The sequence below is a fragment of the Thalassophryne amazonica genome, chromosome 7 (assembly GCF_902500255.1).
Source record: "Thalassophryne amazonica chromosome 7, fThaAma1.1, whole genome shotgun sequence".
Taxonomy (NCBI): domain Eukaryota; kingdom Metazoa; phylum Chordata; class Actinopteri; order Batrachoidiformes; family Batrachoididae; genus Thalassophryne; species Thalassophryne amazonica.
The window spans coordinates 51,416,271-51,441,002 of NC_047109.1; the positions used below are offsets into that span (position 1 = coordinate 51,416,271).

At 41.5% G+C, this 24,732-nt stretch overlaps 1 protein-coding gene across 2 annotated transcripts; it reads left to right on the forward strand.

Annotated features, from left to right (window-relative positions):
* Nucleotides 1-922: 922 nt before the first annotated feature.
* Nucleotides 923-24,090, forward strand: lim2.5 (lens intrinsic membrane protein 2.5). Of its 2 annotated transcripts, XM_034173532.1 has the most exons (5): nucleotides 923-1,140; nucleotides 6,192-6,403; nucleotides 18,587-18,736; nucleotides 18,949-19,083; nucleotides 23,972-24,090. In XM_034173532.1, exons 2-5 carry the CDS (start codon nucleotides 6,226-6,228, stop codon nucleotides 24,031-24,033), a joined length of 525 nt encoding a protein of 174 aa, XP_034029423.1. In that variant the 5' UTR covers nucleotides 923-1,140; nucleotides 6,192-6,225; the 3' UTR covers nucleotides 24,034-24,090. The 2 variants fall into 2 exon arrangements, with proteins under 2 accessions (XP_034029423.1, XP_034029422.1); XM_034173531.1 differs by lacking the exon at nucleotides 923-1,140 and having other exon boundaries at nucleotides 6,109-6,403.
* The last annotated feature ends 642 nt before the right edge of the window (nucleotides 24,091-24,732 follow it).

The window sequence follows — 24,732 nt, forward strand, 5'->3', positions numbered from 1 at the left end:
TCAGTAAGAGCATTGACGATGGGTCATGGCTGGGTCTTCCAGCATGACAGTGACCCCAAACACACAGCCAGGGCAACTAAGGAGGGGCTTCGTAAGAAGCATTTCAAGGTCCTGGAGTGGCCTGGCCAGTCTCCAGACCTGAACTCAATAGAAAATCTTTGGAGGGAGCTGAAACTCCAAACCTGAAAGATCTAGAGAAGATCTGTATGGAGGAGTGGACCAAAATCCCTGCTGCAGTGTGTGCAAATTGGGTCAAGAACTACAGGAAACATTTGACCTCTATAATGGCAAACAAAGGTTTCTGTACCAAATGTTAAGGTCTGTTTTTCTAGTGGATGCTTCTTTCATGTAATAAAATGCAAATGAGTTATTTAAAAATCATAAAATGTGATTTAGTTGATTTTGTTTTTAGATTCTGTCTCTAAACAGTTGAAGTGTACCTACAATAAAAATTGACAGTGGATCAAATACTTATTTCCCCCACTGTAAACTTTCAAACTGAACACAGTTTATGACATTAGTGCTGTAGATTTTCAAAGTATGGGGCCCTTGGAGTCTGTTGGAATATGTTACCAGCTTAGCACAGCATCATTCCAGCGTGAGTGGGAACATTCATGGTGCCTTTTGCATGCAGTGTGTCATTTAATTTAGCAGCTGTTTGGTCATGTGGCCGCTGTAAATGTGTTATGTGTCTTTATGACCACGTCCAGCCACACTGAAAGAAAGTGTGCGCTTCAGCATGTTCCTTTGACCTCAGCAGTACTGCAAGCCTTTGCACATCCACAGTTTCCAGAATGTGTAATAGAACAACAGACAAGAACTGCTATGCACTGGCCTCGCATCCCTGATCCACTACCCCCACCCACACCCCCAGCCCCCTCACCCCTCCCCACCCCATGACCTCCGAAATACTGCCATGTTCAGACTGAACGTGCTCCATGCCCTGCTGCTCGACAGCTTGAGTGCATTTGTTCCATGGTGATTGTTTTAAAGGATTTTGCCTCCATCAACAGAAACGTGGAGGGGATAACCTTTTGGAATTCAGCCTAGGGCTTCCTCTTTGACGTTTCGCTCGCTCCCGGCGTGCACTCTGAGGAAAGCTTAATACTTAATAGGGTTGATTTATCCTGAGGAATTCAGGTAAGGTGACTTTGGGTCTCTTGCTGGCGACTGATGTGGTGGGATAGCTGCTGAAAACAGAAGGCCTGCACATGACATATCAAGAAATTAAGGACTTTGTATTGTTTGGAAAAAAAAAAGATTTAATTGAATGTTTCAAAAAATATATATCTATAGTATGACAACCTTGTTATGATTTCAATTTTATGAAATATATATTTTTTCTTTTTTTTTATAAGAAATAACATTTTTAGGATCCACTGCATAGAACAACTGTGCTTAAAGTGGACATTTTTTTGTGTGCATGCTTTTGAGATTTTATTTTCAAAACTTTTTTAGGATTACTCATAAATTGATTATAGATTTATCATTAGGTTTTACTGAAATTCAAGATTTCCTTCAAATTTACAGATTAATGCATAACATTAATGAAAACCTAAAATGTCAGATTTGGTTTAAGGATTTGATCCTTTTCAAAATGAGTGTACTTTGTAAAAGAATTACAATATTTATGTGTTAATTACGGTATTCTTTTTGTTAGAAAATTTTTGCTTCAGAGTCAGATAGCAGCAATTTTTTTAAAGCATTTTTTTGATGGTGTGCCAGTGTTTTATTGGTGTGTCCAGTGTTATTTGACTTGGGTGTCCATAAGGGGGCTTTGGGTGACATGAGTTACAGTAGCGCACACACAAATGCACGTACATCACATTAGCTTTCAATGATTAAAAACAAAATTTCACATTCAGGTTTAATGTTTATGATCTGCACGTTTTCATCAGCATATTAATAAAATCAGCCTTTTTCTGAATAGTCTAAGAGTAATTGCCAAAATTATGCAATAGCGACTGCGGCTCTACGGAGGTAATTGATAAGTTTCTCATCAAAGAGCTCAAGTTAAGACCCACCTCTCATGGGTGACTGTGAATCACCTCTGAGGTGATTCACATACACTCAACAAAAATATAAACACAACACTTTTGGTTTTGCTCCCATTTTGTATGAGATGAACTCAGAGATCTAAAACCTTTTCCACATACACAATATCACCATTTCCCTCAAATATTAGACATAGACATAGACAACTTTATTCATCCCACCAGGGGCAATTGGTTTCAGCAGCCTGCATACCGGCACATTAACATACAACAACAACAACAAAACAAAAAACAGAATAAGATAAAAAAAAAAAATATATATATATATATATACAACATCCATACATCCTCATACCTATACATCTACACCTCACAAAGAATTTATATTGTTCACAAACCAGTCTAAATCTGTGATAGTGAGCACTTCTCCTTTGCTGAGATAATCCATCCCACCTCACAGGTGTGCCATATCAAGATGCTGATTAGACACCATGATTAGTGCACAGGTGTGCCTTAGACTGCCAACAATAAAAGGCCACTCTGAAAGGTGCAGTTTTATCACACAGCACAATGCCACAGATGTCGCAAGATTTGAGGGAGCGTGCAATTGGCATACTGACAGCAGGAATGTCAACCAGAGCTGTTGCTCGCGTATTGAATGTTCATTTCTCTACCATAAGCCGTCTCCAAAGGCGTTTCAGAGAATTTGGCAGTACATCCAACCAGCCTCACAACCGCAGACCACGTGTAACCACACCAGCCCAGGACCTCCACATCCAGCATGTTCACCTCCAAGATCGTCTGAGACCAGCCACTCAGACAGCTGCTGAAACAATCGGTTTGCATAACCAAAGAATTTCTGCACAAACTGTCAGAAACTGTCTCAGGGAAGCTCATCTGCATGCTCGTCGTCCTCATCGGGGTCTCGACCTGACTCCAGTTCGTCGTTGTAACCGACTTGAGTGGGTAAATGCTCACATTCGCTGGTGTTTGGCACGTTGGAGAGGTGTTCTCTTCACGGATGAATCCCAGTTCACACTGTCCAGGGCAGATGGCAGACAGTGTGTGTGGCGTCATGTGGGTGAGCGGTTTTCTGATGTCAATGTTGTGGATCGAGTGGCTCATGGTGGTGGGGGGGTTATGGTATGGGCAGGCGTCTGTTATGGATGAAGAACACAGGTGCATTTTATTGATGGCATTTTGAATGCACAGAGATACCGTGACGAGATCCTGAGGCCCATTGTTGTGCCATACATCCAAGAACATCACCTCATGTTGCAGCAGGATAATGCACGGCCCCATGTTGCAAGGATCTGTACACAATTCTTGGAAGCTGAAAATGTCCCAGTTCTTGCATGGCCGGCATACTCACCGGACACGTCACCCATTGAGCATGTTTGGGATGCTCTGGACCGGCGTATACGACAGTGTGTACCAGTTCCTGCCAATATCCAGCAACTTCGCACAGCCATTGAAGAGGAGTGGACCAACATTCCACAGGCCACAACTGACAACCTGATCAACTCTATGCAAAGGAGATGAGATGTGTTGCACTGCATGAGGCAAATGGTGGTCACACCAGATACTGACTGGTATCCCCCCCCCAATAAAACAAAACTGCACCTTTCAGAGTGGCCTTTTATTGTGGACAGTCTAAGGCACACCTGTGCACTAATCATGGTGTCTAATCAGCGTCTTGGTATGGCACACCTGGAGGAGAAGTGCTCACTATCACAGATTTAGACTGGTTTGTGAACAATATTTGAGGGAAATGGTGATATTGTGTATGTGGAAAAAGTTTTAGATCTTTGAGTTCATCTCATACAAAATGGGAGCAAAACCAAAAGTGTTGCATTTATATTTTTGTTGAGTGTATCTTATGAGACATTAGTAAGATAACTAATGATACCAGACAGTTTACTGAAACAATTAATTGAACTTTGGTACCCTCAAGCAGTTTGGAGGCTTGGCAGTGGTGCTGCTGAACGAGTTATGCTAGATTAGTGAGACAATACCATGGTATTAAAGATAAAAATAAAACACCTCGTTCCAGAGCATCCGAAAGTCATGGACAGATAATGACATTATTGGCCCACCTTTCATCATTCACAACTATTAGCGTCCATACAAACTAATTCTAACCTTTAGCGAACGTCCTAGTAAGAGATCATAATGATTATTCGCTATTTTGCAGTTGTGAATCTCATGCAGTCTCACGGCCCGTGATTCACGCGAGAGGCCGGTTTCAGCAGAATTCCGTTGTTGCAGACCGAACGGTCCCCCCCTAAAAATCACCCTGCCTTCACTGTGCATGCATCATTTGGGACCACAGCAGCCCACCTGAGTCTGACTTTCTGAGTCTGACTCTCTTCACCCAAAGCCATCAAAGCGATGGTTAATAATGTGATTATTAACCATCAGATGACAAAGTAAAACCTCAAATCATTCTAAAGTCAGTTTTAAGCAGAAATGAGGTGATAATTGGCGAGTCGTTACTGACGTTCTGAAATCACGTAGGCACTGCAGTGGCTGCTGTGGTGCTCTAATCGATCCTCCATCTTTTATAAAGCTGAATTTATGTGGAAATGATTGTTGTACAAAAGCTTCAGATATCTGTTGCTGATAGATGATGACTCGAGTGCAGTTTGAAGCAGAAATGAGGTGATAATCGGTGAATCGCTGGTGACGCTTAGAAATGACACTGCTAAACTCCGAAATGACACATGCACAGTGAAGGCAGGGCAGACCAATTTTTATGGGGGACCAACTTTTAGGGGGGACCGTTCGGTCAGTGGCACCAGTTCAGGGCACAGTGTAAACACACCTTGTGAAGTATGGACGATAAGACAGCATCCGGGCACGGCAGATGTCCATCCCAGGTCTTACACCTCCTGTAGATAACCCTCTCAACTTGGGAGAGAGTATAATCATCATAATCACCCGTGAACTCGCTAAATCGATGCCATCCACATCCTCGCTTGCCATTGTTTACATGCGCTGTGAAACACTGGAACTCTGGTTCATGGTAAATGTTAATTTACCGAATATAACGGCTGAGAGATCCTTGTCATTTGATTGGTGCTTTGTATGTCACATGACATGGATTATTCGTCCCATTTGTGTTGCGTTGTATTTAGCATGTAAATATGGTTCCATTTACAGTGTACATTTGGTTCCATACATTTTGTACCATTGCGTGTTGCAAACCCCGCCCACGCATGCACTAGTGGGGGCAGCATTTAGCTAAACATGGCGGAGTTTCTTTTGCTGACAGATGACGATTTGAATGAGTTAATTGATAGTGCTCTTCTAACACACGCACACACACACACACACACACACACACACACACACACACACACACACACACACACACACACACACACACACACAAACATCCACTACTCCATAAGCCGTCTGGAGGCATGAAAAGCTGTTATGATGAAAACCTGGACAAATTTCTGATTGGATTTTTAGCTGGACTGAGGAAGTACACAAAATCTTTTTGCCAGTATCACAGACTACATCTGTTTTTCCAAGTTGACTGAGACCAATTTTGGACTACTATTTAAAGTTTGTGTTAGATTGCTGATATCAAAGCACCAGTGACAAACACCAAAATGTAAGTCCCTTTTCTGTTGTTTGTAAATTAATATAATATCAAATGACAAGGATCTATTTTAGCCGTTATACAAAACAAATAATGAATGTTTTTACATTCTTTCAATGGAACACATATTTAATTTGGTGAAAGATGGAACATAGTATTCATCTTGGCTTTGCCGTGTTGAATATGTTCCATCTTTCACCTCATGAAATATTTGTACCACTTAACTCATAAACATTCATTATTTGTACACTATTAATGATTTGTTGGGCTTCACTTGTGAATGTAACATGCACAAACACATGCTGCTGTATGCTGGTTTTATTATTTATTTATTTATTATTATTATTTATTTTTTTATTTTATTTATTTATTTATTTATGTGCTCCATACAGACTTTTACAGTTATTGGTTTAAATCCATAGATAGCATTGCAATAACATCCATTGCAGCCCCCATAAATGAGGGAACGCTTGCCTTAAGGCCAAACAGGCCCAATCCTTCCAATATGAACATTAAAGCTAAACCAGATAACTTAATCTGTTCCAGCTAAACAGCACCAGTGACTCCTTTGTTTGCTTTCTTCACAGTGCATAAAGCCTTACTGCTGTCATAGTGTCATTCATGATGTACAGCTTCATGGGAGGGGGTCTATTCTGTGCCATTGTGGGGAACATCCTCTTGGTGGTCTCCACAGCTACAGACTACTGGATGCAGTACCGTCTTTCAGGCAGCTTTGCCCACCAGGGCCTGTGGAGGTACTGCATGTCTGGCAAGTGCTACATGCAGACTGACAGCATTGGTAAGTTCAAATTAAAAGACCAATGGCCAACAAAAATGTTACCTTTGATTACGAGGCAGAGATCCTCACACTTGCCTTCTCCACTTGCCACAGTCCTCAACGCTTTGGTACATGTACCAAGGATCATGCTTATAGTATACAAATGATGGGTATATATGGTCATGATGTCATACCTGATGTTTCCACAAAATGTAAGTGATATTCCTTATTTACCCAAGGATCCTGTGGCGAGACCTTGTCAGCTTTGGTCATGACTAAGGTCTTCCAAGGCTTCTCTCCATCTCAAAGGCCAAAATGCCAGAGACACAACTGTTATACACTTCTGATGACTGAATACAGGAAAGCTGGGATCTTAGTCTTGATAGCCTTGAGTCAGGACAATCACAAACCCACACATTATGACACTTCACTGAGCTTCTCAAGTGAAAACAAACAATGCGTGTTTGAACACTTGGAGGCCATGAACTGACTGTGGCCCTTAGATATCAATTTTACAATTTGACATTGATGTACATTCCTGATGCATCCAACAGGTGATGGTATTCAGTGTTCAGCATGTCTTCCTTTGAAATAGACTCCTGAACAATGTGATGTGATGTGGAGATGTGGGCGTTAGGTTTTAAATAAATGTTGTGAAAAATTACCAGTGTGTTGTATGGCTGGGGGGGCCTGGCTGCCGGTTTGTTTGTCATTTGGTTTCCTCACAGGTGGCGTGCATTTGGGACTGAGTGGCTGTGTTGCTGAGGCTGTTAGGACTTCACCCTGATCACCTGCGACTCGTCAGGACTCACAGCTGAGGTGCATCTGGAGGGATTGGAGTATGTTGGCATTTAAGACTGAAGTGCACAGTGTGCATTTGCCAGAGACTCGACCTTGTGACCAGACGGGTGAGATTGTCGTCTTGGGAGCCATCTCATCAGCAGCGGACGCTGAGAATGTCCAGGTTTGATGCACGGTCTGTGAAAGAGGAGGGGGTGAGGTCTCACGCTCGTCAGCACACTTCCTGAGGTACGTTGGATTTTGTGACTAACAGTTATACAGTCAGTAAATGTGGTGTCCCTCACACCTTATTGTATTGAGCTGTATGTTAGTCATGTATCAGCTTCCACTGCGGTGGTGATTTGTGAACGGGATGTTCCATGCCTGCAGGTTGGAAGCTGATCAGTAATCAAGCCAGGAAGTGTTTGCTGTTTGTACACCTTTAAGTGTTCTGTGTGTAGAGTGTGGACTCACATAATGGTTCCTTCTTTCACAGACTCGGTTGTTGCGGCCACCTGGGGGGTGTCGGCGGGGTCCTTGGGTCCGAAACAGCTTCTGGCTCCGGACCATTAGCGCTGCTGGGAGCGCACCACGCCAGACCGCACCTTTTATTATTATTATGATCACTGTTATGTATTAAATTCAGTTAGCCTTTGAACCGTGCTCTGCTTATTTCATACTGGGTCCTTCAAACGCTGGTCGGTTCTCCGAGCTGCGTCCGACACATAACACAGTGAAAAGGTTTTTGGTATCATCCCTAGCCATATGTTCTACAGTAAAACTCCTGTTCTACTGTATTCAATATTTCATAACATAAAGTGTTAGGGGAGGGGGTGGGTGAGGGAGATTCCTGAATGCAGGCGCGACACGTTCAGTGCGCAGCGAGCGCGGAGCAGAGAGGATTTTAACCCAAGTGAACGTTAAAACGGAAACGTGAAGCTGCCTTTACTTCTCTCTGAACTTTCTCTAAAGGTGTGATTCTGCTGTTACCGTCCTGTTCACACCATGTGCGCGTCGTATGCTGAATTTATGAGATCATGAGATGAAATAAATAGTCATATATCTTTAAAAACATATTTAAAAAATGAGAATATATGAATGAACTGAGCCACACAAAAAAAACAATGTTCAAACGCACAGATCACAAAAAGCAGGTGAGAACTCTGAACTTTAACAGCTGTTATTTTCCAAAGGTATTTATTTGTTCAGTCTTGAGCTTAATGCAGTGTTTAAGCACAAAATGTGACTGATGAGGAGAAACAATTTCAGAAATGCAACAGAAACAACCACAAATCAGAAAAAGTTGGGACTGTATGTAAAATGAAGATAAAAATAAAAATGTTGCACCATTCCCAGTTTCTCCACTCACAGAAGCCAAACGTTCTTCCAGAGTTGTGTAATTATACTACAATAGTAGAATATAAAGAAGGGGAAAAAAAGAAAAAAAAATAGACAATATATTCGTCAATCGCAATTATTTGACAATCGTCTCCAGAAATTCCTAATCGTGACAGCCCTACTTGAGATAAGAGCGCAAAATGCTTGAGGATTTTCGAAATGTGGTGTTTTCTGTATCGATTTTCTATTAATAATAATAATAATGATATTTGGGTTTTGCGCAAAACCAGAGGTAATAGCATTATAATATTATTTTGGTTGGTGGTGTGCCGCAGGATTTTGTAAATATAAAAAGGGTGCCGCGGCTCAAAAAAGGTTGAAAATCACTGGTCTAATGATTTCATCCTCATTATGTGTTCTTATAACTCAGTGAGCTAAAACATGATAGTGTTTATTGTTTTTAAGTTACTGCTTCGGCTAGTATCTCACTGGGCTGCGACAGCCTGTGAAGAGTATCCACAAAGGAATTCTTTACTTCTAACAGAAGTATTTTTTTTCCCTTTTCTTTTTTTATTGTTGTTGTTATGCACTAATAACACCGGATCAAATTCCCTCTATGTGAGAACTTACTTGGTAATAAATTTGATTCTGATTTATTTACTTATTTATTTTTCTGGAGAAAAAAGTGGAAATTAAGTTTAATGCTCCCGGTCGGCACACACTCGACATACATGCACGTTTTTATTTTATTTATTTATTTATTATTAGCAGTGGTGGGCACAGCTAACCACAAAGCTAGCTTTGATAACCGCTAATCTGCTAACTGAAAAGTTAACTTTTATAATGCTAAAAAGTTAGCAGAAGTTACAGCTAACTGCTAACTTTTAGTATTGACTCCGGTAGACTGGTAGCTACTGACAAGCCAGTTTTGAGTTTAAGCACCACCGACGCTTCTCAGTAAAATCAAAAGCGATCACAAACCCAACATGACCAACGTGTCATTGTGCGCCCTGCCTACTGCTGTAAGGAAATGCCATTTACTTTCAACATGGAATAGCACAGATGTGTGGTAGAAGACATCAAAACCAAGGCAGTTTTCACTTATGGTTTGATTTGTAAACAAGTTTATCGACATTAACGTCAACTCTGTCATTTTTACAAAGTGAAAATATTGCACATATCTTTTAGCTTTAAAGTAATGCACTAATTCTGAAGGTATGAGCATTAAATACACACAAATGCCAAAAGGCATTATTTGAAAATGAGCCTCTCTCATCACTGGTTGGTTTGTTGGTTGGTTTATTTATACGAGTATGTAAAAACACACAAGTTACTATAACGTGTGTGTTGGTTTTTACAAATTGTGTATTTGTAAATGTCATTTTTTTCATTTAAAAAAAGGCATTTGTAAAACTGAAAATTCTGTTTAAGTGTGATTCAGCGCAACAAATAGCGACCATGTGATCGTTGGCCACTATTCACACTCACATCCAGTAGATGGCAGTGTTCTATGCAATTTGACTCAGTGTTTCATCCATTTTGACCCAAAATGCGTTGAACATTTTGTAAAAATGACAGAGTTGACATTAATGTCGATTAACTGCCCAGAATTAGTCTTGTTTATAAATCAAACCATAAGTGAGAACTACCTTGTTTTTGGCATCTTCTGACACGTTTAGGGCACTGTATGTTGAATGTAAATTACTTTTTTCTGTAGCATCCTGACAGCCAGGCTCCTTCTGCTGGGGTAGCGTTGAGCTCGGCTCCTCACAGCTGCCTGACTGTGGCAAAACATGTACCAGACAGGAACTAACCAGTGCTTAATTTGTAAAGTGGGAGGTCCCGGAGCCCAGAGGATGGGTGGCTCCGGTGCAGAAAAAAAAAGAAGGGCGGGGGAGGCTTGTGAACAAGGCTGTGCGCCACAGCAAAAATAAACTGGGCATGTATTGTAGGCCTAATAACACTAGTCACACCAAATCCGGATAGAGTACAAATTCCTGTTTAATGATGTACAGTGGTCCCTCGTTTATCGTGGGAGTTATGTTCTCCGCGTTCACACCGGGCGCGACGCGAGTGACTGCAGCCACAGGGTGCCATCGCGTTTTGGCGCCAAACCGCGCAGCGCGATGCGAGTGAAGCGACGCGAGCGAAGCGATTTTGAGCGTTTTGCGCGTTTGTGGCGCGATATTGCGTCGCGTCACGTCGTGTTGCCCTCCTCCCCAGGTTGAAAAATCTGAACTTTTTCATCTCGTTGCGCCGCGATGACCAATCAGGGACTGAATATGTAGTGACGTGAAGATGTCTGGAGTTTGATTGAAGATGTGAACATGTCCTGTCTCTGGTAGCAGCCTGTGAGCAGGACTTATGTCTCTTTTGTCCTTTATTTCACAATCATGACAGAGTTTTTGGAGCGAGCAGCAGCCCCACAGCAGCGGGGAGGGGAGTTTCTTTTTTTTTTTACGTGCGCGCGCGAGGGAGTCATCCATGGAGATTATTTTACTTATTAACTACACAGATGTATAATAAAGCAAATGGTGACTGGTTTCTAAAGACAATTATGACAGAGGTTTTTTTTTGGGAAAGAGTGAGGAGCAGCCTCACAGCAAGCCACGGAGTTTCGTTCTTTCTTTTTTATTTTTTTTACGTGCGCACGTGAGCGAATCGTCTGTGTGGAGAATATTTTATTAATTAACTACACAGATGTATAATAAAACAAATGGTGACTGGTTTCTAAACACAATTATGACAGAGTTTTTTGGGGGAGGAGCGAGCTGCAGCAAGCAGCGGAGTTTTTTTTGTTAATTGTTTACATGTGCGCGCGTGAACGGGACAGTTGGTCCTCAAACTGGGTCCCGCAGAGGCGGAAGGACCGCTGAAAGCGGACGTCATCCAGACGCAGCTCCTGCAGCAAATAATGATACTCTCTGTATTGGGAACTTTTCACAACAACTCGCTCCGTGTGATCAAGGTCCGTCATGATGACTTGACGCCGAGCGGAATGGAAGCTCCTCCTATTTGATGACTCACCGGGGCGAATTTTCACAGCGAAAGTCCACCCAAGCAGAGCGACACACCGGGCGAAGGAGGCGCGTCTGTCGCCACGCGACCCCCGCGAATTTGTAGCATCTGATCGTGCCCGGTGTGAACGCGGTGGAAATCCGCGAAGTAGTGCTATGATTTAAATAAGGCTGTAAAACCCCTCACTACACACTTTTCTCAAACAGGCATTAACATTTTCTCACTTTTCTCTCTTGTGTAAACACTCTCTTTTTTCTTCTGTGCGAGAAGATTATAAACAGACACACGCAGAACACAATGCGCAGCTCTCCCTTCACTCACTGCCTCCGGGGGTATGGATGCGGGACCCGCAAAGAATCCAAGTCCTCTCTCGGTGGCCACGGAGCTCTGCGGCTACGGTCAACATCCGAATCAAAACAATGAGCGTAGCCTCTGGACCTGTTGCCAGATTTGGCGCAATTCCGCACAGCAGACAGGAGGGCGGCGGTGTGATTGGCAGTGAGAGCAATCGCGGTGATCTTTTTTTTTTTCTATTTTGTTAGTCAAGAGAGGTGGTGGATCACGGATCCAGTATAAATAGCTGGCGGAGCCAACGTCAGAGGTTCCGGAGTGCACTCCGGCTTGCTGCCCTTCAAATTAAGCCCTGGAACTAACATGTATAATGTTAGGGTTTACAAATGTTTTTGACCATTTGGCTTTACTAACTATTCCAGCAAAAAATCGTTAGTGGACTGAAAGTTAGCGGAACTAAATTTAGTGGAAGCTAATTGCTCCACTAATGGTTTTTGAAGTTAACTGAAAAGCTAATCTGCTAACAAAAAAGTTTGCTTCACTAATTAGTGGTTAGCGGAACTGTGCCCACCACTGATTATTCTGAGGACAGACGTGGATTTAAGTTTAATGCTTCTGGTTGGCGCATACCCAATGTGTGTGCGTGGACAGCATGCTAGACATTACCTGTGAGTTGAATGGGGACTACCCCAGCACTCCGCCTTTATTTTTTATTTTATTTTTATTGGCGTGCTTCCAGAGGATCACACAGCTCATGCACGCATGGAGCAGTGCTTCAAGCAGTGCTTCGAGTGCATTATGGTGCTCAGCCTGTAGAGAATTGTATGGTCATTTGCGGGAGGAGAGGACATTCACCAGCTGGGACAATAATATTGATGTGTAGCACTTCCTGGACATCTTCTGCAAGTCCGTGAGTGGCTTTCCACATATTCTTTGTGTTTTAAATTGTTGTTTATTATTATATTATTGCTCAGGGGTGGTGGCCAAGTGAGAGTGCCGTGCAGCAATTGTGCACAAATCCTTGTGCATGCAAAGGATGTGTCAGTGCCTCACAACTTTCGCAGGTGTGTCGTACCCTGTGTCAATGTACCTCACATGGTATGTGTGCGGACTGCTTGAGATTTGTGGCTGTATTTTTGCAGCCACTCCAGATGGTATTCAGTGGACAATCGTCATGCGCACACTAGGCATGTGAATCTCATCACTGACAACAATTTGATACACATCTCGATACACTACCAGCGATACGATACATATAGCGAGCGATACATGAGGTTACGATGTGATACAATTCACCCCTGTTCACGATTTGATGCAGTTGAATTCCTCACAATGTGATACGATGCACTTTGTTGCGATACGATTAATGATGGGTATTGATAAGATTTTATCAATATCGATGCCATTATCGATTCCGCTTATTGATCCGATTCTTTATCAATTCCCTTGTCAATACCTCTTGTGAATTTTATGTGTACTAAAAGTAGGCTTTACAGGTTTTCTATGTCAACATTTTATTCAGTCTTAAAGTAAAGAAAAATTAAATTGGTCACTGGATCCTTGATCTCTGGATATAAATAAAAATCAATAAAATCTGTAGTTTTTGTCAAAAGCATTTCCTTTCAGATATTAATGACACAAATGAAACCCCACAGACTGAGCTGAGCTCTTCAGCCAGCTGCTGCACGTCAAGAATAATGTTTCATAAAGAACGGAGGACGTCTCATTTTGGGGGGGGGAAACGGGTTTGGTTGTTGTAGTTTATTGTTTGTTTTATAATGTTTGGAAAGAGGTGTCAATTGATTTAAAACGGTGATTCGCTCTGAAGTTATTATTTCTGACCAAAATCTGCACAGCTCTTTGGAGCTGTGCACTTAGTCCCACAAAACAGAGGATGATATTATTATTATTATTATTATTATTATTATTATTATTATTATTATTATTATTATTATTATTATTATTTTCTTTACCTGATGGACAACTTCAGTTTACACATGGATGGTGCTCATGGCAGAGAACCATCGCATAAAACTCTGGTGTGGAACGTTGGATGTTTCTTGCCCACAACAGTTCAAGAGTTCCAGTTCGTGACTTAATACACACAAAGGTGACTCACAATTGACATCTTTAAATGGCTTTGAGAGGGGTTCATGAAGACATTGTGGACTTGCCGCTTCTGAAAACCAGAGAAGCAGAGAACCAGTAAACAGTGGGTTGAAGTGCTGCTTTGTTGCTTCAAGCTTCAAACAGACCCACCGCAGTCTGTAATCAACATAGAGAAATGATCATTTCCCGATAAACACCCTCAAAACAACGGCCGCTCCAGTGTCCCGAACTGAAAGGAAATCGTTAAGCTTTCTGGCTTCCGTCCGTGGTGCATTCAGTGTGCATCGGAAAAAAATCAGTGCAAGCAGGCAGCGAGCGATGCAACACGATTTAACCCATCAAATGAATCGATGCACACTGAATAAATCAATGCACTCGGATCATGCATGTTTGTGTCTAGATACCGATTCGTATCAATTAATATCCACATGCCTAGCGCACACGTGTTGGGTGGACCAATTCAGTGAGATTCCACATGAGAAAGTTTCATTTTCATTTTTCATTTTCATTTATATAGCTCCAAATCACAACAAGGTTGCCTCAAGGCGCTTCACACAAGTAAGGTCTAACCTTATCAACTCCCAGAGCAACAATGGTAAGGAAAAACTCCCTCTGAGGAAGAAACCTCAAGCAGACCAGACTCAAAGGGGTGACCCTCTGCTTGGGCCATGCTACAGACACAAATTACAAAAAATTCACAAAACGAATATACAGGAAATGTTGCCGGTGCACAGGACAGTTTCCGGAACAGATACCACACCCATCTCTGGATGGAGCTGCACCTTAAACAGAGAAAATAAAAAGCAGAATCAAGCAGCACATAAACAAATACAGTGTAATTTGTCAGCATTAAGCAACAAGAAAAACAGAAGAAATACTAAGGTGATCACCGGCCATTAGCCCTAAACTTCACTAAAAGACCCAGAATTTAGATAAAGTTGAGGCCGCTAAGTCTGAACTTGAAAGTCCCTATAGAATCTGACTGTTTTATTGACACAGATCATTCCACAGAACAGGGGCACGATGAGAGAAAGCTCTATGACCCGCAAAATTTTATTCACCTTAGGGACCCTAACTGCGCAAAGCCCGAGCTGGTACATAGGGTTTAATTAGGTCGGCTAGGTAGGGAGGTGCTAGTCCGTGAAGAGTTTTATAGGTTAGTAGCAGAACCTTAAAATCTGATCTCACTGGCACAGGAAGCCAGTGAAGAGATGCCAAAATGAGTGTAATGTGGTCAAACGTTCTGCTTTGTGTCAAAACTCTAACAGCAGCATTTTGAACCAATTGGAGACCCCTAATGCTGGACTGTGGTAAACCAGAAAATAGAATATTGCAGTAGTCCAATCTAGAAGAGGCAAACGCATGAATCAGTCTCAGCTTCAGCCATAGACAGGATGGGACTAGGGCTGCAGCTATCGAATATTTTTGGAATCGAGTATTCTATCGATTATTTTATCGATTAATTGAGTAATCGGATAAAAAAGTACTTTTGTATTTTTAAACAATATCAGTAGTGGCAGGGCTCTCCCTAAGCAATGGCACAGTGTCGCTGTGCCATCATGCAGATTTTTACGTTTAGGATGTTCCCTCTGTCTGTTTTCCCAGGTAATTATTTATTTTTTCACACTGAGTTTTGGAGCTTTGCCAAACCATAAGCCCAGGCGCTCTGTGAAATCTTCAGTCTGCGGACAGGACATTCTTTTTTTTTCCTTATTGCACATTTCATTTGCACTTGTTATTGTTGTGATTTAGTCAGTGTTTAGTGTATATTTCTACATGCCGTACAGAGCAGCTTAAACCGAAGTCAAATTCCTTGTTTTCTGTGGATACTTGGTGAATAACAAAGCCTTTGAAAAAACGGCTGTGGAGTGCAACATTTCCACAACAGCTGCACTGATAAATTGACTCTACAGCCTGTTGATAAAAACTCTTATCAAATCTGAAAAAAGCATTTTTTTTAATAGTTAAACATGATTAATTTAAAGTGCGCTTCCTTTTGCTTCATCTGCGGAGGTGGACAGCAGCCAGTGGAGCAAACCACGTTTAAAAAAAAAAAAAAAAAAAAAAAAATATATATATATATATATATATATATATATATATATATATATAAACACACTGCTTCACTTTAAATGCATAATAAGTCCGTTTCAGACGATCAGCACAGACCCTTTCTCTTAAAAGGCTTTATTTTACTCAGCATGTGGCTTTGTAAACTTGTAGCATCGCCTGCTACATTGATTAGCACTTACATTAGTTATGGGCATACTCTACGGTCTTCTTCTCCATTTTTTGTGGGAGCGTTACAGTGCCACCTACAGGCCTGGCATATGTACTACAGCTTTAAACGAAGCTTCGAGACAAAGAATTTGCCTCGAACATTTTTTGTAATCGAATTATTCGAATTACTCGATTAATCGTTTCAGCCCTAGATGACTTTGTCAGTGTGATGTATGACACATGAGCCTAGGCGAAGTGTTAACTGGTCAAATTGATGCCGATGTCTCACTGGCCCAAGAACCATCATTTCAGTCTTATCAGAGTTTAAAAGTAGGAAGTTGCTAGACATCCAGCTTCTCACTGATGCAAGGCAATCTTCTAAGGATTTTATGTGGATGAGATTACCAGCAGTTAATGGCATGTATAACTGAGTATCATCAGCATAGCAGTGAAAGGTAACCCCAAAATGGCACAATATGTGCCCAAGGGGTGCTATATAAAGGGTGAGAAGCAGGGGGCCTAAGACGGACGCCTGTGGAACCCCAAATTTCATGTCACTAAGTTTAGAGGTAGTGTTATTGTACAAAACACAGTGAGAATGACTGGTCATGTATGACATCAACCATGCAAGGGCACTGCCAGTAATCCCAAAATGATTCTCCAGCCTATCGAGTAGAATATGATGATCCACGGTATCGAATGCAGCACTGAGATCTAACAGCACCAGAACTGTAGTGGTGTCTGAATCCATTGTAAGCAGAAGATCATTCACCACTTTAGTGAGAGCAGTCTCTGTGGAATGATATTTTCTAAAAGCAGACTGCAGTGGCTCAAAAAGATTATTGTCAGTAAGGTGGTCCACAAGCTGCCGTGAAACCACTTTTTCCAAAATTTTAGAGCAAAATGATAGATTTGATATTGGCCTATAGTTTTTCACTACACTACGGTCAAGATTACATTTCTTAAGTAATGGTTTAATCACTGCAGATTTCGCCAAAGTTATCGCCTGTTCACTCGATTTTGTGTCTCTGCGTCCTCTCCACTAGTCATGCGTCAGTGAGATACTTGCCTTACACAAGCTGGATGGAATGGCTGAACTCACTCATTCACCTGCAGATTTGTTGTACAAGCCCTTCGGTGTTACCAGGCAGAGAAGAAGTGAGCCCTATATAGTTGTGCTCAAATGTTTACATATCCTGACAGTTTTGGTTTTTTTTGGCCAGGATATGAATGATAACACAAACCTTTTTTTCAACTCATTGTTAGTGCTTGGGTGAAGCCATTTATGCTCAGACAACAGTGTTTCCTCTTTTTAAATCACAATGACAACAGAAACTAACCAAATGACCCTGATCCAAGTTTACATACCCCTGTTCTTAATACAGTGTTTTCCCCCTTTAACATCAATGACAGCTTGTAGTCTTTCGTGGTAGTTTTTGGATGAGGCTCTCTGATGGTAAAACTGCCACTGAATATGTGTTGGACTTTATTTACATCAGTTATGAAGAAATACAAACAGTATGGCATTCTATGGTAAATCTGTATGGAGTAGACAGTTCTCAAAAACTGAGTGATAAATAAAATAATAAAATAATAAATAATAAAATAAAATAATAACAATAAAATAAAGAGTAACAACATGTGTCCAGTGCAAACCAGGTACCTCAGTGGTGTAGGCATCGGACTATATGTTGGACTACCAGTAGCAGTATTGTAGTGCTGGGTTTTATTCCTGGTCATGTTAACTGTCTGTGTCCTTGGCCAAGATGCTTCAAAGATTCAAAGATTCAAAGCTTTTACTGTCATATGCACAGTAAAGAAACATGTTTTCCTGTGCAATGAAATTCTTACTTTGCTGCCCACACTGGATGCCCAAATATATATATATAAATAAATAAGTATAAAATATCTAAATATAAGTGTGTGTGTGTGGGGGGGGGGGAAATAAAATAAGCATGCTGGTAAGAACAATAGAATATAACAAGCAATGTAATAAAAATGTAATAATGTAATAAAAAGAAATATACACTGTAAGAAGGGAAATATAAAAATATGCATCGCATTCATCTGCATTGCTCCAGTCCACCCAGCTGTAAAATGCTTCAAGCTTTGGTATCCAGGGATAAGCACTGGCACCAGAGCCTCCAGCCCTATGCAGTTGTGTTAAAAAGTTTACATACCCTGGAAGAAGGTTTTTTTTTGGGGGGGGGGGGGGCATTTTTCAGAGAATATGAATGAGAACACAAAAACTTTTTTTTTCACTCATGGTTAGTGGTTGGGTGAAGCAATTTATTGTCAAACAACTGTTTACTCTTTTTAAATAATGACAACATAATACTAATAATGACAACAGAAACTACTCAAATGACCCTGATCAAACTGGGTCAGATCTGTATTATTTTCCTACAAGAATGTTGATGGTGTGTTCTCCTGCCTCTGCTCTCCCAGCTTACTGGAATGCCACCCGTGCTTTCATGATCCTCTCTGCCATGTCATGCTTTGCTGGCATCATCGCAGGAATCCTGTCCTTTGCCCACTTCTCAGCATTTGAGAGGTTCAATCGCTCGTTTGCTGCTGGGATCATGTTCTTTGTTTCAAGTAAGTCACAAAAAAGGTAGGAAAATAGACACACAGATAATCAATAGCCAAGTAATGACAGTTGTTGATATGTCACGAATGTTGTTAGTGATAAATATTTATTTGCATATCATGTAAATCTTAGTCAAATACCACCAAACCTGCTGTACAAACTGAGGTCTGATATGCCTCACCTTACTAATTAATCTTTCTCTTTCTATCTGTTGTGACAGCTCTTTTCGTTCTGCTTGCGATGGCCATTTACACTGGTGTGACGGTGAACTTCTTAGGCAAGCGCTTTGGTGACTGGCGGTTCTCTTGGTCGTACATACTGGGCTGGGTGTCTCTGCTCATGACTTTCTTTGCAGGTGAATCATTCAGTGACCTAGTTTAACCAACCTGACAACACCCCCCCCCCCCCCCCCAAAAAAGACAAAAACAAAAAACAACAACCTAGAATATAGTGCTCTATATTTACTATAGCTTAAGATATTGTGCCATATCTAAAACTGATCATGCTATCTTTGGTGTTAAATTATTTAGAAGACAAAGTCATCTTTATATAATGAAACACTTTGAATTGAAATGTTAACACAGTATTCACCAAAAACACTGTATGGGGCTAAAGCATATACAGTAAAATTCCCCCAAACCGTCATTGTATAAAGCAAGTATTCACAGTCACCAGACAAAAGCAAAAGTGTCAATGCTTTTGTATAGTTTTCCATTGTAATAAACACAGTATATACTGGATTTTGTGTAATGGATTTTCACCCAAAACGTCCCATCTCATTGCAATGCATTTCCATTAAAAACCCTTCACATATAACAGACAGAGCAGTCTGGATGTACCCAGTCACAATGGAGGCATGAAATGAAGTTCAGCACTGACACCAGCCGATTCGAGGAAAGTGGGTACCGTATTTCCTTGATTAAAAGCCAGAGCGTTTATTTTTTTCAAACTGTGCTCAGACCCAGCCATTAAATGAGGCAGACCTCTATTCAAGGTCAGGTGTTTAATCAAGGAAATTCATAAGCCTAACTGGTGCTGGTGATTCCCTGTAGATCGTTTGGTGCCTCCTGACTGTAACTAATCCATTACATACATATAACGGATTTGGTCTGTTTTATAGGTATTGCAGATTTCGATTATAACGGACAAAATTCATTGGTCCACCTGAATCTATTATATGCGAGTTTTACTGTAGTGCAAGTGTTTTTGTTTTGTTTAGTTTTTTTGTTTTTTTTTTGGTGGGGGGATCTCTGCTTTGTTATTTAAACAGCAAATAATCTGAGATCAAAGTGTGACAAAGGGGGTAAAGGGGTTGTAAAAATCAGATAGTTATCACTAAGGGTGCAATTTAGAACTAGAAATTGGGGGGTCAAAGTGCAGGCCCGCAGGGCCAAAGCCCATAGGCCGGGGGGCTGGGGGCTGCTTTAGGGCCCCAGAAGCCAACGGTTTCTAGATAAGCTCAGATGAATTCTGAGCATCCAGCACAGTAATTTTAATGTTTTGAGAAGACCATAAAGTTGACACCATTTGACTTATGCAATTTGAAACTGTGGATATAAGTACTTTATTCTGAGAATAGCCAGCATTGATTTTATTAACATCCTGGTGTAAATAAGGTATCACCACATGTGTAGAACTCAAAAAGAATGATAGGTTGAGTTTTCATTAAAAAAAAACAACTGCAATGTGGTAAAATGTATTCATAAATATGAAAGAACAGGCTCTTAATAATTATTAACTATCGCATACTGTATTTTTTTTTTTCTCAAGATTTGTTTTTGCAAAAGTTTGAAAAAAACAATAGATCATAAGTTTAGGATAAATTACTTATCATGAATTTAATTTTTGAAGTAGCACTAATGACAACACTCATACTGAACATAATTTTGTTTGCATGGACTGATTTTGGAGATCAAGCAATAATTGCAGATGGGCTTTCTGAGGTCCCAGATAGCTTTTCTGATTTCCTTTTCTAACTTTCAGAATTTAGTAAATTAGCATATGGTCCATTGATACTTATGTGTAGACACTAGTCCCTAGAGGCAACTATTTTTGGTTTCGAATCTGGGCAAATGCAATCCTAGAAAATTCCGAATGTGACAAACAAGAAACGTGTTGTAAACAAGTCAATGCTGCTAAAAATACAAACTTGCAGAAAAAAAGATACTATTCTGACATGGTTTTGCACATAAGACTGACATGGTTTGCACATAAGACTGGCATAGCATGTTTCAAGTACACACATATATGTCAGAAGGTGGGAGGACATACCATATTCTGCCCCCCCGGTTGAAAAGGTGGTGGGGGGGACATGTCCCCCCTATCCCCCACCAAATTGCGCCCATGTTATCACTATGTTTTGGAACTAATTTGAAATAATCCAGTCTGATAGTCATGTGTCACCCTTTTACTACACAAGCACACCAGCCTCTGGCACTCTGCTATTTAGGTGGTGGACTCAGAAATCCCCCCCATTCTTGCAGTGCCTGAGCACTGCATCCAGCAGACAGAAGCATTTTATACCTTTTATCCCGATAAAACCACCCCTTTCTGCATTAAAACTGAAGCGAGTGAGCAGATTGGGACTTTAAGACACTCAGGGACATTCCACGTCCCAACAGCCAGGGGCTGTGAGCATGGACCGGGCCGCCGGGCCACCCGCCCTCAACCGCCACCCAATCCTCTCTGCACCCGACCCCCATGGCCCCCTCTGCGGGTGGTGAACCCACAGGAGGGCAGGCCCACGTTGCTCCTTCGGGCTGAGCCCGGCCAGGCCCCATGGGCTAAGGCCCAACCACCAGGCGCTCGCGCGCAAGCCCCAACCCCAGGCCTGGCTCCAGGGTTGGACCCCGGCTCCGCCATACCGGGCGACGTCTCGGTCCTTGATCTTTCACTGGTCATGGAGGTTCTGAGCTGCCCTTAGTCTGATCCATCACCTAGGACCTGTTTGCCTTGGGAGACCCTACAGGGAGCACAAAGCCCCCGACAACATAGCTCCTAGGATCATCCGGGTACGCAAACTCCCCCACCACAATAAGGTGGCAGCTAGAGGGGGAGCTAGAGGGGGAACTCCTCCACTTGCCTCAAGTGGAGGAGTTTAAATATCTCGGGGTCTTGTTCATGAGTGATGGATGGATGGAGCGTGAGATCGATAGACGGATCGGTGCAGCGTCTGCAGTGATGCGGTCGCTGTATTGGACCATCGTGGTGAAGAGAGAGCTGAGTAGGGGGGCAAAGCTCTCAATTTACCGATCGATCTACGTTCCGATCCTCACCTATGGTCATGAGATTTAGCTCATGACCGAAAGAACGAGATCGCGGGTACAAGCGGCCGAGATGAGTTTCCTCCGCAGGGTGGCTGGGTGCTCCCTTAGAGATAGGGTGAGGAGCTCGGTCACTCGGGAGGAGCTCGGAGTCGAGCCGCTGCTCCTCCACGTCGAAAGGAGTCAGTTGAGGTGGCTCGGGCATCTTTTCCGGATGCCCCCTGGACGCCTCGCTGGAGAGGTGTTCCGGGCATGTCCCATTGGGAGGAGGCCCTGGGGAAGACCCAGGACACGCTGGAGGGATTACATCTCTCGGCTGGCTTGGGAACGCCTTGGGGTTCCCCCGGAGGAGCTGGGGGAGGTGTGTGTGGATCGGGAGGTCTGGGCGGCTTTGCTTGAGCTGCTGCCCCCGCGACCCGACTCCGGATAAAGCGGAAGAAAATGGATGGATGGATGGACACTCAGGGACCCCAAGTTTCCATTTGAAACATTTAGACATTTTTTTTTCCTGAAAATGACCAGAAATCTTTGTACCTTTAACACTGATAAAACCACCCATTGCTGTCGAAAGAGAAAAATTTTATCTTAAATTACTTAGAGATGACAAGTTAGAAAAACATAATGCCCCCCCCCCCCCCCCCAAAAAAAAATAAACACATAGAAATGCCTATTATGGCTGTTTTGTGCCCTTGCTGTATTTCAGCAAAACTGTTCCATTGTTGAGCTGATCGTAAAATCATAGGGGAAACCGGGGCACAGTGAATCAGTAGCTATATCTGCAAAACTACATATATATTTGCCATATTGTTATGCCATATTTTTTAATGCATAAAGTGAAAAAAAATTAGTTTGTTTTTGGATACATTAAGGGTAAAACTAAGTGGCAAGTAAAGTCATTTTTTTTTTCCTATCAAAAGTAACTTTTGTGGATGTCAGTGTCTTTGTATTTATTTCTCACAACAGAGGAAAGGTGACCTAAAAAAAATTATTAGTTGGAAGATTACCCCGTCCAACTGATGAGCATGTGTTATGTCTTCTCCAGACTATCAGCTATTTGATAACATGACTCATGTGTGTCACATGCACCTGGGGCACAGTGAATCAGTCTAGAAAGTGATTTACTAAGCCCCGGCCGGTATCAAGTGGATGACAAATATTACTTATTGAAACTTATACATTTATTTTTCCATGAATTATTTGTATAATTTGTGTATATAAACAACTCTTTTCACGTTTGAACAGAAATTATGAGAGTTGTATTTATAATAGTTTCTAAAGGACTTATATCACTATATAAGACACTCACACATTACATAGCTGGTTTGCTGGATTATAGTTTGTATATGCATCAGCATATATTTAATAATTTTGAAGAAATCTTTATAATGTTGTGTTTTTTTCATTGTATTCTGTTGATTCACTGTGCCCCATGAATTAGTGCCCGGGGCACAGTGAATCAAAAATTTTGAAATCGATTTTAAACACCTGTAAATTACACTTGGGGAGACATAAATAACACAGCCTTATAAACAATAACTTGCTGTATTAAATCCACAACGGAATGACCTAAACCTATGCATAATGTGTTTATGCTGCCACAAAACAACATTTCGGATCCACCGTGCCCCGGTTTCCCCTACTGTATAAAGTATCACATTAGTGGCCAGTCTTTTTTCTTATGGTGATGTAATGTAGAAGGAAAATTGTTTGATTAGAAAGATTGTGAGATGGATGTATGATACAAATAATCACTGAAACATTGTCTTACTTTCAGTAAGCAATAAAAAAAAATGTAAAAATTACACTACGACTGTTACAGACTAAACTAATCATTCTCAAACCTTTAACAGCAATAATTTATATTTTTTGAAAACACATTCTTTTTCCCAACAGTTCGCAGCTGAACAGTGAGTGGAAAGGACAGTTAATGATAACAGAACTCCAAACGACTTTACATTTCCGTTATGTCTTGTTTTGCAGGTATATTCTACATGTGTGCCTACAGAATGCATGAGTGCAGAAGAGTGGCTGGCCCGCGTTAACATGAGCAAGAATCAATGTGCCATGGGTGCAAAGTGCATCAGTTCCTGTGCAAAAATCAAGAAATCACACTATAAACTAATAAAATTTGTTTGCACCCAGCTTGTCTTGTTATAAAATGCTCCAGAACAGAGCGGTGAGAGATAAAAAGCATTATACCTTTCTACAGGTTATTGAGATGTCTTATTTGGACAGTGACTGAGACCTGAGTGAGAAAATCTAAGCTTAAATCTCCTATGTGCCTTCAAGCAAACTGTAGCTGAGTCTTTTTAAGAAAATCCTTCTCATTGCCACTTCAACCATAAGTGAGATTCTCCAATCACAGAAGCCTATAATTATAATGTTTGTTGCATGGATGGAGACCCCATTGCAGAGAAGCAGGCAGGTTAGTGTAAAACACTGTCTTTATTCAGATCATGAAACAGACCAGGGTTTATTATATAGGTGTTCAGTTCAATAACAGCAGTGTGTGTGAGAGAATAGGCGGGTAGATTATCCAGGGAATCAATCAGCAGTACAAAGCAGAGTTGTCAAATACCACAAAGGGTTTGGACAAGGGACACGAGGGATAATTAAACACTATGAAATTGCAGTGTGAAGACATATTCAGGCAGGAAGTGAACCAAGCACACAGAGGGATGTAGAACATAGTCAGGAATTTTGGAAATGGGTGTATAGGAAGACAGGAGGAAGCAACCAAA

Bases quoted from the DNA above. Each gene is read 5' to 3' on its own strand.
- lim2.5 (XM_034173532.1), top strand. From the start codon at position 6,226: ATGATGTACAGCTTCATGGGAGGGGGTCTATTCTGTGCCATTGTGGGG. The intron at 18,737-18,948 runs GTAAGTCACAAA...CTGTTGTGACAG, and splicing joins GATCATGTTCTTTGTTTCAA to CTCTTTTCGTTCTGCTTGCG. The intron at 19,084-23,971 runs GTGAATCATTCA...CTTGTTTTGCAG, and splicing joins GCTCATGACTTTCTTTGCAG to GTATATTCTACATGTGTGCC.